At 46.1% G+C, this 19119-nt stretch overlaps 1 protein-coding gene across 4 annotated transcripts in view; it reads left to right on the top strand.

Moving 5' to 3' along the window:
* LOC133482994 (probable G-protein coupled receptor 153) overlaps positions 1–19119 on the top strand; it is a 69719-nt gene that overhangs the window by 7300 nt on the left and 43300 nt on the right. For all 4 annotated transcript variants that reach the window (XM_061783418.1, XM_061783428.1, XM_061783436.1 and 1 more), the window contains one exon: positions 12827–13443. In XM_061783418.1, coding sequence (XP_061639402.1) covers positions 13070–13443 — 374 coding nt within the window. In that variant the 5' untranslated portion in view covers positions 12827–13069. The remainder of the gene's footprint in view (positions 1–12826; positions 13444–19119) is intronic.

Below are 19119 nucleotides of genomic sequence, written 5' to 3'. Positions count from 1 at the left end.
ATCTCATTAGAAGTACCTAATGTTATATTTCACAATTATTTATTTTTTTACATTTGGGCTTTAAAGTGAAATAAAAATTAAGCATAAACTTAAAGCCTTGTAAAAATGCAATGGTCCTTCACTGTGGTCGTTTACAGCTACCGCGGTGTGAGAGTTTGGTATTTCATGACAGTCTATAGTATGCATGCTTTTGGAGTGATTGAATCAGTGTCATGGGTTGTTGCATAAGCTGAGTAATTAATTCCATCCATCCATCCATCCATTTTCTGAGCCGCTTCTCCTCACTAGGGTCGCGGGCGTGCTGGAGCCTATCCCAGCTGTCATCGGGCAGGAGGCGGGGTACACCCTGAACTGGTTGCCAGCCAATCGCAGGGCAGAGTAATTAATTACTGAAGTGAATTTTCACACCAAACGTATTTCATACCCCTCCTTGAGCTGTCTCACCTTATCGTGGTGGAGGGGTTTGTGTGTCCCAATGATCCTAGGAGATAAGCTGTCTGGGGCTTTATGCCCCTGGCAGGGTCACCCATGGCCAACAGGTCCGAGGTGAAGGACCAGACAAAGCACAGCTCCAAAAACCCCTATGATGTTAAAAAATTCAGGAAGACGTTTTCCCCTGCCCGGACGCGGGTCACCGGGCCCCCCCTCTGGAGCCAGGCCGGGAGGTGGGGCTTGAAGGCGAGCGCCTAGTGGCTGGGCACAGCCCGAAAGGGTAACGTGGGTCCCCCTTCCCATTGGCTCACCACCTATGGGAGGGGCCATAGGGGTCGGGTGCAATGTGAGCTGGGTGTTGGCCGGAGGTGGGGATCTTGGCGATCCGCTCCCCAGCTACAAAAGCTGTCTCTAGGGACGTGGAATGTCACCTCTCTGGCAGGGAAGCAGCCCGAGCTGGTGTGCGAGGTCGAGAAGTTCTAACTAGATATAGTCGGGCTCGCCTCCACACACGGCTTTGGCTCTGGTACAGGTCCTCTTGAGAGAGGTTGGACTCTCTTCCACTCTGGAGTTGCTCACGGTGAGAGGCGCCAAGAAGGTGTGGGTATAGTTATTGCCCCCCGGCTCGGCGCCTGTACATTGGGGTTCAGCCTCCCTCCGCCTTCGGGTGGGGGACGGGTCCTTGGAGGGTGTGCTGGAGAGTGCTCCCGCTGGGGACGCCATCGTTCTGGTGGGGGACTTCAATGCTCATGTGGGCAATGACAGTGAGACCTGGAAGGGCCTGATTGTGAGGTACGCCCAAACGTATCATGAGGGTCTGCTGGGAACGTCTGGCAGAATCCCCTGTCAGAAGGAGATTCAACTCCCACCTCCGGCAGAACTTCACCCATGTCCCGGGCGAGGCAGGGAACATTTATTCAAAGTGGACCACGTTCCGTGCCTCCATTGCTGAGGCGCCCGACAGAGCTGCGGCCGTAAGGTGGTCCGTGCCTGTCGTGGCGGTAATCCTCAAATCCGTTGGTGGACACCAGTTGTGAGGGATGCCGTCAAGCTAAAGGAGGAGTCCTATCGGGCCTTTTTGGCCTGTGGGACTCCTGAGGCAGCTGATGGGTACCGCCTGTTCAAACGGAATGCAGCTTTGCTGGTCGCTGAGGCAAAAAGAACGACTTCAGGACGGCTTTGAGGAAATTCTTGTCCACCATTCGGCGTCTCAGGAGGGGAAAGCAGTGCACCATCAACACTGTGCATTGTGGGGATGGGGCACTGCTGACCTGGACTCGGGACGTTGAGTCAGTGGGGAGAATACTTCGAAGACCTCCTCAATTTCACCGACACGCCTTCCCATGAGGAAGCAGAGTCTGGGGTCTCTGAGGCAGGCTCTCCTATCTCTGGGGTTGAGGTCACTGAGGAGGTTAAAAAGCTCCTCAGTGGCAAGGCCCCAGGGGTGGATGAGATTCGCCCGGAGTTCCTAAAGGCTCTGGATGTTGTAGGGCTGTCCTGGTTGATAGCTGGCAGTTAGTCGGTCTCGTTCCCGGTGAGGGTTGGACTCCGCCAAGGCTGCCCTTTGTCACCGATTCTGTTCATAACTTTTATGGACAGAATGTCTAGGTGCCGCCGAGGCGTAGAGGGGGTCCAGTTTGGTTGCCTCAGTATTGCATCTCTGCTTTTTGGAGATGATGTTGTTCTGTTGGCTTCCTCAAGCCGTAATCTACAACTTTCAATGGAGCGGTAAATCAGCACCTCCAAATCTGAGACCATGGTCCTCAGTCGGAAAAGGATGGCGTGCCTTCTCCAGGTCGGGGATGAAATTCTGCCCCAAATGGAGGAATTCAAGTATTTTGGGGTCTTTTTCATGAGTGAGGGAAGAATGGAACAGGAGCTCAACAGGCGGATCGGTGCAGCGTCTGCAATGATGCGGACTTTGTATCGGTCCGTTGTGGTGGAGAAGGAGCTAAGCCGAAAGGCGAAGCTCTCAATTTACCGGTCGATCTACGTTCCTACCCTCACCTATGGTCACGAGCTGTGGGTCGTGACCGAAAGAACAAGATCCCGGATACAAGCGGCCGAAATGAGTTTCCTCCGCAGGGTGTCCGGGCTCTCCCTTTAGAGAGAGGGTGAGAAGCTCGGTCATCCGCGAGGGGCTCAGAGTAGAGCCGCTGCTCCTCAACATCGAGAGGAGCCAGATGAGGTGGCTCGGGCATCTGTTTAGGATGCCTCCTGGACGCCTCCCTGGTGAGGTCTTCCGGGCATGTCCCACCAGGAGGAGACCCCATGGATGACCCAGGACAGGCTGGAAAGAGTGTGTCTCCCGGCTGGCCTGGGAACGCCTCGGGATCCCCCCCGGAAGAGCTGAATGAAGTGGCTAGGGAAAGGGATGTCTGGGCTTCCCTGCTAAAGCTACTGCTTCAACCTCTTATAAGCGGAATAAAATGGATGGATGGATGGACGTATTTGATAACCATATTGTCAGGTTTAGTGGGGCAAAAATGTTGTTATGGTGGAAACATGATGGCTTGATGGTTATGGTAACAATGAGGAAAAAAAGCAGGCACTGAAAACAAGCAACATTCTCCTGTTTCCTATGATCACGTTGTGCTGTAAACGCCAGTGAAAAGGATAACACGGCAAACCAAGCATGTGTTTTGTCCTTACTCAAGTGTGGGAAAACATGATGCCCTTTACTCTAAATAACATGATGACATCATGGAGAAATACACACCAATAATGACAGCATTTTGCCCAGGGGACTCAAACAAGTGTCTCCAGCTGCTAAAGAATAATAATAATTAAGGTATGTGGTTTTTGAAGTGCGTTATATAACCAGGTCACTTGTGTAAATGAAAAGAAGTGGACCATTTGGATGATTGTGACATTTTTTCTTCGTTTGAAACCTCAAAGAGGTGATACCGTTGCAGTTAAAAAGAATCCTAATGAAACTTAATCACATGTGAGACTAATTCAGGCCATGGGAGAAATGTGACCACTTAAAATGGTCTTAGTTATGGAGCGGTTGAAATACCATTTCGTGCAAACCATAGGGAACAACAGTTGCAGAAACCCTCCAAAAATTATGCCCCTCAGCCCCTGTTAGTCTTTTAGCAGCACAGTAGGTTAACAAACAGGTCCTGCACATGATTGGTTATGCATGAAGGCACCTCTGCTGGACTCTGATAACAAACTAATGAGCACTAGTCACCACACAAAAATAGTGTGGTGACCTCCGAGGGCCGACCTAATCCTTTCTCCTGTGTCTGTTGGTGACACTGTGCACCACATGAAAACCTGCAATCCCACCCTTCTTCTTAGCTGTAGAAGTAGCATTGTAGTATACTCTTAAATAGTTGGTAATTATCCCCTCCACAGCAATGCCTCTGGTAATTCATCTTCCTACAGCTGTCAGCACAATGTAACATTTTACAGTCTATAAAACCGTAGTAAAAAAACATCTCATTGGTGGCAAAAATGTGTCATTTTTTGCACATCCCCCACATCCCCCCCCCCCCCCCCCCCCATCTTGAGCAGGCTCTATAAATCTGGTACACACATGCCGATTTTTACCATTTTAACCAATTTTTAAAATGTGAGTGACCCCACACATGACGAATAAAAAGCAGCACGTGTGTGCTTACTGCTCTAATAGTGTGTGTTGTACTTGAGATGACCAACAAAGCACGTCACACACATAATGATATCTCCATCAATAATCGTGAGTCTCCTCCCCCAAATCAGATGTCTGTTGTAGTACCAAGACTGACCTGTGAGAGTCAGCATGGCGCCACCGGCATCCAGACTGCATGAAATTATAAAAAAGAAAAATGAGGTAGTAGTAGAAGTAGTAGTAGTAGTAGTCATAGCAGTTGTAGTAGTAGAAGAAGAAGTAGTCTATTAGCTTACTGGTAAGTACATAGCAGTTGCGATAGCTGGGATAGGCACCAGCACGCCCGCGACCCATGTGAGGATAAGCGTCAAACATAAACTGTCATTTTTTATTGTGGTAGCTATTGTTCCATTTCACAACACAATCACGGCGTGTTTACCACACGATCGTAAATACTGAACAGGTTTAACATTTACAATTGTTGAAGGAAGAAAATGTCACTTTTAACACACCCCACACCACCGGATAATCGCTCAGGATAATAAGAAAAAATTTGGAAAAAATGCGCAAATTCAGACTGATTATTGGTATGTGCATATCCCACTCAAGGCGCTTCAATTCGTATTGAATATCTGTGGGCAGGAATTCATGTTATTTTTACCTCGAGCCACTGCCTTTCTGAGACCACTACTGGATAAAATACAGAAAATGCCTGCTGGTGTGGCTTGTCATATGCATTGTCAGTCAGCCTTTTCGAGAATTAATATCTTTGATTCCAGAGCAACAAACATTTTTGTATATTTTCTTTGGCAGGAATAATTGTTATCTCAATAAATGTACTTGTTCTGCCCCCACATCTCAAAGAAACCCCCATAGGCCATGTTGACAAGTGGGTTGTTCGAGCATATTTCATCAGGTCTAAACATGAATTATTTAAAGTGACTTTGCTCTGAAGTCATTTTTCGTGAATACTGTCTGTTCTCAGTGACTCCATGCGTCTTATGTTATCCTTTGGCACCTTGAAGTTGGAGAGAGAAAGTCTTGTAATTGTCAGTACTCCTTCCTGCGGGTGGCAACACATTTGGTTTGGAGGCCCAGGGGATTGTGGGTGATCAAGCTGTTGGTTCAAATAGTGAGGAGGCCATCAGTCAAGACTTTAAATTAAAGCTGTGCTTCTAGCTCCACTGCTGTTACCATTTATGAATGTCTCCCAGAATATGCACAGGAAAGCAAACATAGTAGCTTAATACAGATACTTAACCATAATAATTTATCAGCCTCAAATGGCTCCACCCTTCCATAATACTTGGTACGCTTTACAATTTATCCTAAACTAAGTCATTGCATTGACATACTGAGGAATTTTAAGTCATGTTTCCATCAAGTCATGGAGTTCAGTTCAGCTAACCATGGTACAGTCTGGAATGGAAAACTCTGGGTAGTGTTGTTTGGCTATCTAAAAACAGTATGCTAATAGCAACCATTACCCATGTAATGCTATAGCAGCGATACACAATGTTAGTCACTAATGAATTCAACATCCAGCTATTTGTGTTGTTTCTTCAGAAGACAAGCTTTGTAGGAGTTGTCACATTTTGTGTTCTTCTCATTTAAATTCTATTGTGCTATGTAAGTGATGATTTTTCGGTTGACCAGTTAACACTGTGCATTGTATCTGGCTCCACCATATACAGTTGGGTCCATAAATATTGGGACATGCACACAATTCTCATCCTTTTGTCTTTAAACACCACCGCAGTGGATTTGAAATGAAGCGAACAGGATGTGGTTTAACTGCATAATTTTAGCTTTAATTTGAGGGTACAGTATTTATGTCCAAATCAAGTGATCAGTGTAGGAATTACAGCAGTATGTACTGTATACTGTATGTGCTTCCCACCAAAAGTAGTGTAAAAATTTAGCCCAGGGGCCAGTTTAATACTGGGTCTCTGTACCCATTATTAGTAATAGCTTTTAATTTGAAATGTTGATATTTCAGTTGAAGAGAGTTAAGTATGTCATTTTTTGTTGTTGTTGTTGTATTGAAGTCTAAATTTGTATGGAGTGGACCTATTTTATTATTTCATTTTTGGGACAATGGTAAGGGAATGGTATTGGCAGAGGTATTGTGATGAGACCCGATCCCAGTCCGACAGGGCATGTCGGGTCCGCGCTTGGGGGGGACAGAGGCCATTGCGAAGCATACCTCTCGCCCGATCAATTGCGAAGCAATGCTCAGAAAGCCGTAGCGGCTACACCGTAGCCCCGTAAGGGACTCAGGGCCCCGAGATGCAATCCAAGTGTCTTTGGTCAATATGTCATGCAATTCAAATTAGTGCAATTTTTATTTTTTATTTTTTTATCGGGTGGTTAATGTACGGCCCATATATAACCCAGTTACATCTGGCGAAGGGACATTTATGTCCGCATTACTTCTGCATCCAAATACAGCATTTTGGCCTCGTCGGCTAAGCACCGTGCTGTGGACATGCCTACGTATAGCTGACCCAAAAACAAAATTTTAAGCACAAAGCCTAATTGTTTTATGCTGAGACAAGCCTATGATGATATTGAGGCTCTTGTAATACCGTGATATCGTGAAAATGGTGACATCCCAAAATATATTTTTTTATTTCACCGATACAAACTGCCTCTCCAAGGTTACACAGCAAAGAACATTGTGTCGCTCACCAAACACTAGCCTGGAGTATATATTTTTTAAATTAAAGCCACGTATTATTTACACTTGCGATTGGCTGGCGACCAGTTCAGGTTGTACCCAGCCTCGCCTTTAAAATAGCTGGCATAGGCTCTGGCACGCCCGCGAACCTAGTGAGGATAAGCACATACGTCGCAAAGAATCCAAAAGAATACAATACGCCCAGTGGACGTCAGTAAGTCTTCGCTGCAGCATTAAGAGCATATTGGTAGATCCACTTTGGTTATATGGAGTTTCAACAAAAGATGACAAAAAATGCAAAGTACAGTATATGCATGCTAAGACAAAGGGTCATATAGTAGATTCTTTAACATTTTAATGCATTTGCTGTGCTATCATGGTCCCTGCAGTTCTGTTGTTGGAGCTTGGGTGGTGCTTTGTGCCCCTCTCGCCCTCTCTCTTGCTTCTGGGTCCAGTTGAAATCAAATCGTGACAGAATACTCTGGCCACCCATGGACCCAGCAAACCCGTAGGTGTTCCAATCCCACCGAACAATCCAAGGTCGCTTTTGTCACTAACCTCCTCCGCGGTAAAGCAGCTAAATGGGGAACTGCGTTATGGCACAACTCTTCCCCAGTACTCACGTCATTTAACTCCTTTTCTGCCGAACCAAAGAAGGTCTTTGATCACCCCGTTTAGGGCAGGGAAGCCACTCGCCACCTCCTTACGCTCACTCAGGGCACTAGTTCCGTTGCCTCCTATTCAGTTGAATTCCGAATACTTGTGGGTGAATGCAGGTGGGATGACGCCGCGCTAAGGGGGATTTTCCTTAAAGTTCTTTCAGATTAGTTGAAGGACGAGCTCGCTGCTTGGGACGAGCCCTCCTGACTCGAGGATCTCATTTCGCTATCCATCCGCCTTGACAACCGGTTACGGGAGAGAGCCCGTGAGAGGGGGGTTAGAGCGCGTAAAATTATTTCCACCGTGGGTACTGCACCGTCAGCACCTCACCCGTCTTCTGCACCTCCGACTGCCCCTGCGTCACCCCCCCACTGCACCAGATGAACCATGCAACTCGGTAGCACAAGACTAGACCCCCATGAACCTCAGTGCCGTCTCACCCAGCGTCTGTGTATTTATTGCGGCAAATCAGGCCACTTCATTGCCACATGACCTTTGCGACCAAAAGGCCAGGCTCACCACGACCCGAGAGCGCCGTGGTGAGCCAAACCACCTTTTCCCCAAGCTCTCCCTCCCGTATGACCGTTCCCGCTTGCAATCTCGGCCCCAGTCACAACACACCCATAGTTACCCTTATAGATTCTGGTGCAGACGACAACTTAATTCACGAAGGAATGGCACATCATCTCCAACTCCCTCTCCAACCACTCCCTCACCGAAGAAAGTCACAGCCTTGGATGGGCGAATCATTTCCCCTGTCACCCACCAAACAGTTCCATTTACCCTGCTTGTCTCTGGAAATCACCTGAGGACATTCCTCTTTTTGTCATCCCTTCACCAGACCCCACTAGTCCTTGGAATTCCCTGGCTCAAAAAGCATAACCCCGCTATAGACTGGACTCACTTATCACTCACTGGATGGAGCCCTCACTGCCATTCGCACTGCCTGCTTTCTGCCATGCCGCCCTCCAGTAAACCTCCAACACCTGCCACACCAGTCGACCTCTCCCGGGTGCCTGAAGAATATCATGATCTCTCCCCTGTTTCCAGTAAAGACCTGGCCATTTCTCTACCCCCCCACCGCCCTTATGACTGCGCAATTAATCTTCTGCCGGGAGCCTCACTTCCCCTCCGGCCATCTTTTCAACCTTTCCCGCCCTGAGAAAAAGGCTATGGAGGACTACATCCGTGACTCTCTGGCTTCTGGACTCGTTTGACCCTCCTCGTCTCCAGTAGGGGCCAGATTCTTCTTCGTCAAGAAGAGAGTTACCACTCGCCGCCCCTGCATCGATGACCGTGGACTCAATGACATCACCGTTAAAAATAAATCACCACTACCCCTCATCGACCCCTCATTTAAACCCCCCTGTGACGCCAAGATATTCACGAAATTGGACCTACGAAATGCCTACCATCTCATCCGTATCGGAGAGGGGGATGAAAGAAAAAAAGCTTTCAATACCCCCGTCGGACACTTAGAATACCTGGTCATGCCGTTCGGATTAACCAAAGCCCCTGCTGTCTTTCAAACCTTCATCAATGACGTCCTCCGCGATATGTTGAACCGGTTTGGTTTTGTTTACTTGGACGACATCCTCATTTTCTCCTGCTCCCCCGAAGATGTATGCCAAGTCCTCCAGCGCCTCCTTGAAAACCGCCTGTATGTCAAACCCGAAAAATGTGAATTCCACCTCACCTCCGTACTCTTCCTAGGCTACAACATTGCCAAAGGACAATTGCAACCAGACCCTGCCAATATCCAAGCAGTTGTTAACTGGCCCACTCCTACCAACCACAAAGAACTATAACGTTTCCTTTGATTCGCCAACTTCTACCACCGCTTCATGCGCAATTATAGTAAAGTCGCAATTCCTCTCACTCCACCAGCTCTCCGTTTCAGTGGACCCAAGCCTTTGACCAACTTAAGACCCTTTTCACTATGCTCCCATCCTACAACACCCCAACCCCTCCCTCCAGTTCGTGGTGGAGATTGACGCCTCGGACACTGGGGCAGGGGCGGTTCTCTCACAGCGGGACCCCTCTTCCCAAAAACGTCATCCCTGTGCTTTCTTTTCCCATCATCTATCCCCCGCTGAACGGAACTACGACATTGGCAACCAAGAGCTGTTGGCCATCATTTGGGCATTGGAGGAGTGGAGGCACTGGCTGGAGGGGACTGATTTACCGTTTATCATCTGGACTGATCATAAGAAACTTTCCTACCTCCATTCCGCCAAACACCTTAACCGCCGACAAGCTCGCTGTGCCCTCTTCTTGAGCCGATTTAATTTCAGCCTCTCCTTCCATCCTGGATCTGTGCCTGAAGGAAGACTTCACACCTGCCCCCAGCTGGTCTGCTGCGCCCCTTACCTATCCCGAGCTGCCCTTGGTCCCACTTCGCCTCGGACTTTGTTACAGGCCTACCCTCCTCTGAATGTAACTTGGTCATTTTCACCATTATCGATCGGTTTTCTAAGTACGTCCATTACATTCCCCTACCCAAGCTACCCTCTGCCTTTAAAACTGTGAACCTCCTTGTCCAACATGTCTTCAAACTCCACGGAATCCCTATTGATATCGTCTCGGATCGAGGTCCTCAGTTCTCCTCCCTTGTCTGGAAGGAGTTCTGTAAAGCGGTGGGCGCAGCAGCCAGGTTGTCTTCGGGATACCATCCAGAGACCAACGGCCAGACGGAGCCGGCAAATCAGGTGGAAGCGGCCCTTCGCTGCGTTGCCGCACGCAACCCCACCTCCTGGAGCTCATTCCTCCCATGGATTGAGTATGCCCACAACTCACTCACCAGCTCTGCCACTGGTATGTCTACATTCATGGCTTGCTACGGTTTCCAACCTTCATTATTTAGGGAACAGAAGCAGGCGGTGGCAGTTCCCGCAGTAAGGGATCACCTTTAGAGGGTCCAGGCCATTTGGAAAGACGTCAGGGCGGCCTTAACCCAGTCCGCAGAGAGGAACAAACAGCTTGCGGCCTCCGTCGCTCTCATGAGTACAAGGTGGGTCAGTCCATTTGGCTTTCCTCCCGTGACCTCCCACTCCAGACGGAGTCATCATCAATCCCACATCAGTTCAATTAAAACTCCCGCAATCCCTCAAGATCCATCTCACGTTCCATGTTTCTCTGCTCAAACCTGTCTCCATTTGCGCTGTCTCCACTGCTAAAAGGAACTGCTGCATTTTTAAATAACTAGGACATTATTTCAACTTGTAGGTGTTGCTGGTATGTCACGTTTTCTTAAAAGACTTCCCATTTGGAGCCTTGCATTTATTTATTTTTGGGCAAATTAGAAAAGTGGATGCTGTGGTGTGTGTAGTTGTGTAAACTGTCACTGCAGCGTGAAGTAGCAAAATGTAATTCATTATTTGCACAATTACAGTATGCTCAATTTGCTGTCCCGAATGACTGGCACTGGACAGGAGGTTCATGTTGTTTTAAGTAGAGACCCCACTAGCTCCACAGATGGTAGTGCTGTAAAAAACAGATACGTTTTCTCAAAGTGTACTAGTATTGTGTAAATTTAACAGGAGGTTATCAATAGAAAAAAAATGTAGTCACTCGCCATTACTTTTGTAAGTTTTCTATCTGATGTTTTTCTGTCAACCCTCCCAGTCTATTATCTGCTGTTTGGTTCTCCTTGTTTTTAAGGAACCATACAGACTGTGACTGCCATATGACTCTTTTTTTTTTTTTTTTAACTAGGCTTTGGGGTATACTGTAAATGAGCCTCCATCCATCCATCCATTCTCTACCGCTTATCCGGGTCGGGTCGCGGGGGCAGTAGCTTCAGCAGGGACGCCCAGACTTCCCTCTCCCCAGCCAATTTTTAGGTCACTATTCTGCCTAGTGACATGCGGCCATTATTTGTTGTCTGTTCAAAAAGCACATCAAACTGTAAGAGTCTTAGTGGTGCCATTTTTTTCTCCTGCAAACTTCCATCCAGCCCTCCATTTTGTATACCACTTACAGACTACATACTGGACTGGTTGCCAGTCAATCACAGGGCACATAGAGAGAGACAATCATTTACGCTCACACTCACACGGTCACTGTGTTGGAACTAAACCCACGCTGCCTGGCTGCAACGGAAGTGTGGCGAATGAACCACTACATCATCAGTGACTCTCATCTTCAAACGTGGGATGATGGTGATGATGATGCTGATGAGGTCATTTTCAGTGTCCCCTCTCAGGGTTTCTGCCCACAGCCCACAGCACATGAGTGTTTGGACAGAGAATGAATGTGACAACATGCCCTGGCTTTGTGGCAAGCATTTTTCACCCCACCGTGGGAGGGAGGGAACATCATTCTTTATCTTCTGGTGCTTTGGCTCATCTTGTGCAGTAAATAGGTCTGTAAAAGTAGACCCTCACCAGCAGTGATATTTATGTGCATGATGTTTTATAGCTTGTTGTGACAACATTTTATTCTGTTTTGCTATGCCCAGCTCACACCCACAGCTCAGTTATTTTCATTCACACATTACGAACTGTGATTTGGCTGTGGTTTAACAGGCTACAATATGTGCAAAGAAATTATGGAAATGGCAATATGCTTACTGATTTGCAGTGATATTAAAACCAATCAAATGTTTTGTTTTTTTTTAGATATTTTATTGCCTGCTGGATAGAGATGCACTTTCAATCATCAGGTTCTGTTATTTCTCCAATCACTTTCGTTGTCTGTCTTAAAAAAAAATGTTACCCAGTTATGAAAGACAGTTTTAAATAGTAGTCAGTGTCAGCACTAAACCTCCAGGCCTCTGCTAGAAAGCAAAAAAATACCTGTCAGGAAAAAACTACCAGAACAGCTAAACTTTATTTGGGTTAATCAGAGGCTCTTTAAATTTTGGCAGGTGTGTGCTGACTCCCATTCAACATGAGCTTGAATGTGATTAATTCTGAACACAGCCACATCCTCATTTATAACAGAGTATGTTCACTTGTGCGACCACGTTATCCCAGTTGTTTTTCGCTATTTTTACTATTTTTTTAAATTGAGTTATATACTGTAGGTTATAGCTCACATTAATTAGTCTCATTTATTTAGATCACAAAAACTTGGCATTTGACCAGGGGTATGTAGACTTTTATACCCACTGTAAATGGATCTATGCATGGGAATGACCCAATTTGGACTCACTAGTGTGTTTCATCATTTTTTATTTAACTTATATAGGTACTGTATACAGTAATCTTTGAATTGGCAGCTTATTGCTTGGATGTTGCTTCCACTTCTTTTCAAAATAGCCCTGCTGACTGATCACTGTTGTGTCTGAAACATGACAAATAAATGACTTTCTGTATTAACTGTAATAAAGTGTGATGATTCATGTAATTAGTTCACTGGGAAGAAGGATTATAGCTGATGAAGGATTATTTTCAATTGGACTGACTAATGGCATTTGATTACATCACCGCCCCCTCTCTCTTTCTGATCCCCAGGCAACCGGCCCGGATCTGCCACCCTCTCCCGCTAGCCTCCCACCTTGTTGCCCCACTGTCGTGTCCTCGCCTCTGCTACGGCTTTCCCATGGAGAGTGCACACCCACCCGTGTAGGATGCCTACCTCGTCCGACGCCCTGGATTCCCACCTGCCCGCCACCAAGTCCTCCTTCTCCTCGCGCGCACCCACTCTTGCCAACAGTTCGTTGCGGCCCCTAAGGCTGTGCCCCGCCCCTCTCCAACATGGTGGATGAGGCAACCACCATGAAGGATGATGTCATCAACGCCAACACGTTGGCTTGGCTGGTCTGCTCGGGCGTGTCAATCCTGGCCAACACGTGGAGCATCCTCAGCGTCAGCGCCAAGCAGAAGAAGTGGAAGCCGCTTGAGTTCCTCATCTGCACGCTGGCTGGAACGCACATCCTCAACATGGCCATCCCCATCACCATGTACTGCGTCATAACGCTGCGGCGTCAGCATTCCAACTACGAGTGGAACGAGGGCTTGTGCAAGGTGTTTGTGTCCACCTTCTACACTCTCACGTTGGTCACCTGCTTCTCTGTCACATCACTCTCTTACCACCGCATGTGGATGGTACGCTGGCCTGTCAACTACAGGTAAGACACCTTTGGGTTTTTTATGTCACAGTGTATACATTCACATGTTATTCTGCACCCAACGTTTTTATTATTATTACAATGTCTTTTTTAACATTCTACTCCTTCAAACCAATCAATCAATTCACAAAATTCATGACATTAGGGGAAGTATTTTCCACATTCCAAAGATTTCTAGTTTCCCCCCAGTTGCACATTTTTCCACATGAAAAAACTAAAATCAAGTCAATGAGACATTCAACAACAAATAAAATCCTCATCGTTGACATTCCAACTTAAATCTTTTCAGTTCATTCAGGACATCTTGTGAACTATTTTTCACATTCCCCAAATGTCCATGTTTTTTTAATATTCCACATTAGCCACCATGTTCATCTTATTTAGGACATGTAGTTATGGAGCTGTGACAATGTTCCCAAAGTTTCACAATAAAATTCCCCAATTAAGTGATACTTTCACACTCATTCTTCCACATTTCTTGACCAATTCATTCCAACCTCAAGTCTCACGTTGAATGTGTCAGCAATTCAATTAATTCCGCAGCATTTCAGTTCTGCGACAGCTTTAACATTTACACGCAATGTCTACAGAAATTGCATTCTCTAGATTATTGATACTGTTTTCATTGTGGGTTTTAGATTATGAAAGCAAATTTGCCACAATGTTTTGTCTAACAAAACATTGTGGTACAAACTTCATCCCCTCAACAATCAATTGTTAAGCTACTTAACTCATCATCCTAAAAATACGTTTTGGAGGAAGTATGGTTCGAACTTAGTGGGAACATTTTTGGCAAGCATGACTGTACCCCAGTGTACAAAGCAAGGTGAACAGATAAGAAAAGACACATTAAGGACAGAAGGGATGACAAAAAGAGGAATGTCCTCAGGTGATTTCCAGAGACAAGCAGGGTAAATGGAACTGTTTGGTGGGTGATAGGGGAAATGATTCGCCCATCCAGGGCTGTGACTTTCTTCGGTGAGGGAGTGGTTGGAGAGGGAGTTGGAGATGATGTGCCATTCTTTCGTGAATTAAGTTGTCGTCTGCACCAGAATCTATAAGGGTAACTATGGGTGTGTTGTGACTGGGGCCGAAATTTGCGCTATTTTCCTGACTAGCGGAAATCTGGTGCGGCATGTGGTGTAACTCTGCGAGGGGGGGGGGGGGGGGGGGGGTTTACCGGGTTGTCGTAATCTCGAAAAAGGGGCTCCCTGCACCTGTGGGCCTAAACATAGCCGCCACTCAAAGCAGCTTAATTCATTCATTCCCTTTTAGTGAAGCACAATGGCGGTCTCGCATGCATGGAGAGAGTGATCCGTGCATGACTGGGCGTGACTGGAGCATTGTCACATGTTGCAAATACAACGTGATTAAATACAGGATGAGCTGGTAATAACCACGGGTGACTTAACTAGATCTGCGGAACTCATGAATCTATCCCCACCCATGCACGATCGTTTGCGCTTCTGCCCACCCCCCTTCTCCACCCCACTGGCCAGCAAGAATGAGCTAATCATGAATAGGGCTGGGTATTGTTAAGAACCTCACGATTCGATTCAATTTTTAGGTTGCAATTCGATTCGATATTGATTCTTTAGGGTTGCAATTCGATTCGATGTTGATTTAAATGCTCCGATATCGATTCAGTAAGAAGTAGAAATACACAAATAAGAGTAAATTTGGACGATTTTGAAATATTTATTTTTGATGCCATGTAAACCATACTGTGTGTCCTATGTCACGAAGTGCATCATTCATTCATCTTCCGTTCTACTTATCCTCACTAGGGTCGCGGGCGTGCTGGAGCCTATCCCAGCAATCTTCGGGCGACGGGCAGGGTACACCCCTGAACTGGTTGCCAGCCAATTGCATGGCACATATAAACAAAGAACCATTCGCGCACACATTCAAACCGAAGGGCAATTTAGAGTCGTCAATCAACCTACCATGCATGTTTTTGGGATGTGGGAGGAAACCGGAGTGCCCGGAGAAAACCCACGCAGGCACGGGAAGAACATGCAAACTCCACACAGGCGGGGCCGGGATTTGAACCCCGGTCCCCAGAACTGTGACGCGGATGTGCTAACCAGTCGGCGCTGCATGTAGACCTGAATGTTTATTTCCTCTTGGGAAATAGATTTAAACATCCATCCATCCATCCATTTTCTGAGCCGCTACTCCTCACTAGGGTCGCGGGCGTGCTGGAGCCTATCCCAGCTATCATCGGGCAGGAGGCGGGGTACACCCTGAACTGGTTGCCAGCCAATCGCAGGGCACATAGAAACAAACAACCATTCGCACTCACAGTCACACCTACGGGCAATTTAGAGTCTCCAAACCGGAGTGCCCGGAGAGAACCCACGCAGGCACGGGGAGAACATGCAAACTCCACACAGGCGGGGCCGGGGATTGAACCCGGGTCCTCAGAACTGTGAGGCTGACGCTCTAACCAGTCGGCCACCGTGCCACGAGATTTAAACATTTCAACCAAAAATACAATCTCTCATTTAAGTGAATACATAAATTAAAAAGTCTCTATATAAAGTGTAAAACGGCGGCACGGTGGACGACTGGTTAGAGCGTCTGCCTCACAGTTCTGGGGTCCGGGGTTCAATCCCCGACCCCGCCTGTGTGGAGTTTGCATGTTCTCCTCGTGCCTGCGGGAGAGGATCAACACTGTCTGAAATGTCGATGCCTCTGATACTAGAAGAGAGATCCTCCAAAATAAATGTTGATACTTGTTGATAGTCATTTGAGGAACTGTATTTACAGTCTCATATCACAAAGGAAATCAGTGGTATCAATCATTAGCAGAGGCACAGAAGTAGCACATAGTGGCACAATTTCAGTGCAGCAAAAGCCATAAAGGGCAAATCACACACAAAGTGGCAGGATGTGAATCAATTTGGAGGATTTGCTGAATCGAGATTGAATTGTGGGGCAGAAAATTGAAATGCATTGATTAATCGATATTTTTACCCACCCCTAATAATGATGATAATCATGATGACGCGTTCGATAAACTCCTTTCTGCAGTGATTCAGAGCGTTTGATGTCTGCTGTTCACATATTATGAATGAAATACATCTGATCCACCCCACATGTCTGTGAAGCTCATGTATCTGTCCTCCCACTTGCCGGCTTCAATCGTATCCAATCAAAGCGCTTTATTACACACCCTTTAAAGCAGCACAAATAGTCTCGCATGGTGATGTCATATATGCGGAAGAGGACTCAGCGACACATGCGTGACTGGAGCATTGAATGTTTGCATTATATACCCTTATTAAATACAGAATGAGCTGGTGAAAAATCACTGATGACTTAGAGTAAATGTGTCTGCGGACCTCATTGACCTATAGCCCCTGATTATCGTTCGTTAGTTAATTTTTCCCTTATGTCCTGTCTGGGGCTCCGTAAAATCTGACAATTCTGAAGAGTAACGTTAGCACTGTGGCAAGTGTGAACACAACATGAGAAGGGGTCCACCAATATTATAGACCACCTTGGTCATGTGGAGCTCTTAGTGGCATGACATTCTGTCCTTAATACTAAACTGTGAACAATTTTGAAGATGTATTTTTAATTGATACTTATAGACACTCTCCTATGTGCTTAAGTCAAAGAAGCCACGCAGCTACGTATTTTTCTGGCTGCGTTGATTCTCCCGTTCACTTAATTCTGTGATTTACACACTTTGCTAGGTACGCAGTCTGGTTGGAGCAACCCTAATACCTGGATGTTCCCTGTCAAATCTGGTTTTGCGTGCATTCTGCTGTCAATTTAAGCAAGGTTGGGTGCGACCATTATTATTAATGGACCTCCAAACATGCATTCAATCATAAGCAAAATATTGCAATTACATGAATTTTATTGGATTTATTTCCCAAAGAATAAAAAATAAAGATGCTCTCCTTCAAAGTGTTAGTGTGTTAAGCCAGAGCGATGTGCATGTCAGACTGGCCAACGACGCATCTGCTACTCAAGGTATTTTCCTATTTAAAGTGTGCTATACTTCTGTCATGGATTTCAGTGGCATTTACAACTCTCAGGAAAACTCCATGCTCCATGATTTACAGCCAGGCTCAGATAGAATCAATAAATCACGCCTCTATGGTATCTGTGCACTCATTCCCTGGTTATGCACCGCTAGCGGGTGTGTCAGAAGACTGAACGGAAGAATAAGCATAGACGAGAAGTCTGTTTGCTCAGCTGTGTAAAAAAAGACTCACGCATCAACGGGAGAATATAGCCCTCAATGATGAATCTACTTAGATGAGTACATTGTCTGTATTAGGGGACACTTCTCTTCAGCCAATGCTCCTGTTTGAGCTTCCACCACAGAAAAATATTCCACAAGGAGCATCTGCTAGCTCTGGCCTTCAGCTACATTTGGCTCCAGACAACAAGTGATATTAGCCAAGTGACACTGAATAATAGAGATTCATATTACCAGACAGCGTGATCTTGCAGTAACACAATTTGGCCTTGTAATACTCTCAAGACATCTGCTGTTCACACATAGCTGCTTGCTTTCCAATAGGATTTTGATGCTATTTTTGTCAGGGATGCATGATTTATTTTGTTGGTCATTTTTAGACAGTAAGAATGTATTTTATTTATATTGGGCCAAATGTGTCAGTATGTGTTACAGTAAATGTTTTCTTAAGATGGTTTGTCATTGAATTTCTGCTGTGGTAGGTTGTGGCCATGATGGTTGCGTCAATGGAAGTATTTTGCTCTTATATAATTATTAATATACCATTTGTGCAGCTGCATCACAGCTCGCCTTGAGGCACTCCTTAAAGGTCTTTCGTATGCTGCAGACCATCTGTTAATGATGGTGATTTACATTTTTATTTTGTAGTCAACAAGAGCACACAGTAGCCAACAAACACAGATCCTATGAACTCTGGATTGATTTTTGCAGAACTACAAGCATGTTGTTTGTTGAGTGAGATGTGCAAAAAGTGGTGAAGTGACACGTGGTGATGATCGGGACGTCTCACTCTTACCCCGATGCTGAGGAACAAATAATGATTGTACTTCCTGAGGCATAACGCATTTACAGTTAGTCCAGCCAATTTGGCAAACAGATGCTCGAATTCGTAATCTCTAACACTCACACACTGATTTCATAGACACAGACTGACCACAGCATTAGGTGTACCTGCACAGTCAATCAAGCCCTGCACAACAGTTCTATTTGTTTTGGTACAGAGGTAGTAATTTACCTGTGAAGTGAATTTGTTTCTAATTATACTATACATGTTTGAAGATAATTGCTGAAAACGTGCAATGACGGGGAACTACTGTATGTACTACTGTATTGTGGACCTATAGCATTGTTTTTCACCATTTTAGTTTCCCAGAATTTCTGGGCTTGGCTAAAACGGCGCCCATTGACGTACTTGGGCGTCCGGCTTGAGTCCCTCCTCCCCTGCTATATAAGAACTGTGCGCCTTCATTCGTATCAGTGGATGTTTGCCGCAATTGCGAGTTCCTTGTTACGAGGCCCATTTCTACTACAGTGTGCAGTTACCGACTGTAGCTAGCTGTGTCTTCATCCGGAAAATTCATCTTCCCTGTATGCCACAATTGACAGAACAGCTCAGTGTCGTCATGTGAAGTAGCCCACCTCCCATCCGGCAGCTGACAGGAGCCCCAGAAGCCTGT

The sequence above is a fragment of the Phyllopteryx taeniolatus genome, chromosome 1 (assembly GCF_024500385.1).
Source record: "Phyllopteryx taeniolatus isolate TA_2022b chromosome 1, UOR_Ptae_1.2, whole genome shotgun sequence".
NCBI lineage: Eukaryota > Metazoa > Chordata > Actinopteri > Syngnathiformes > Syngnathidae > Phyllopteryx > Phyllopteryx taeniolatus.
Note: the sequence above shows the minus strand (reverse complement) of the source record. Positions and strands in the feature narration are given on the sequence as shown.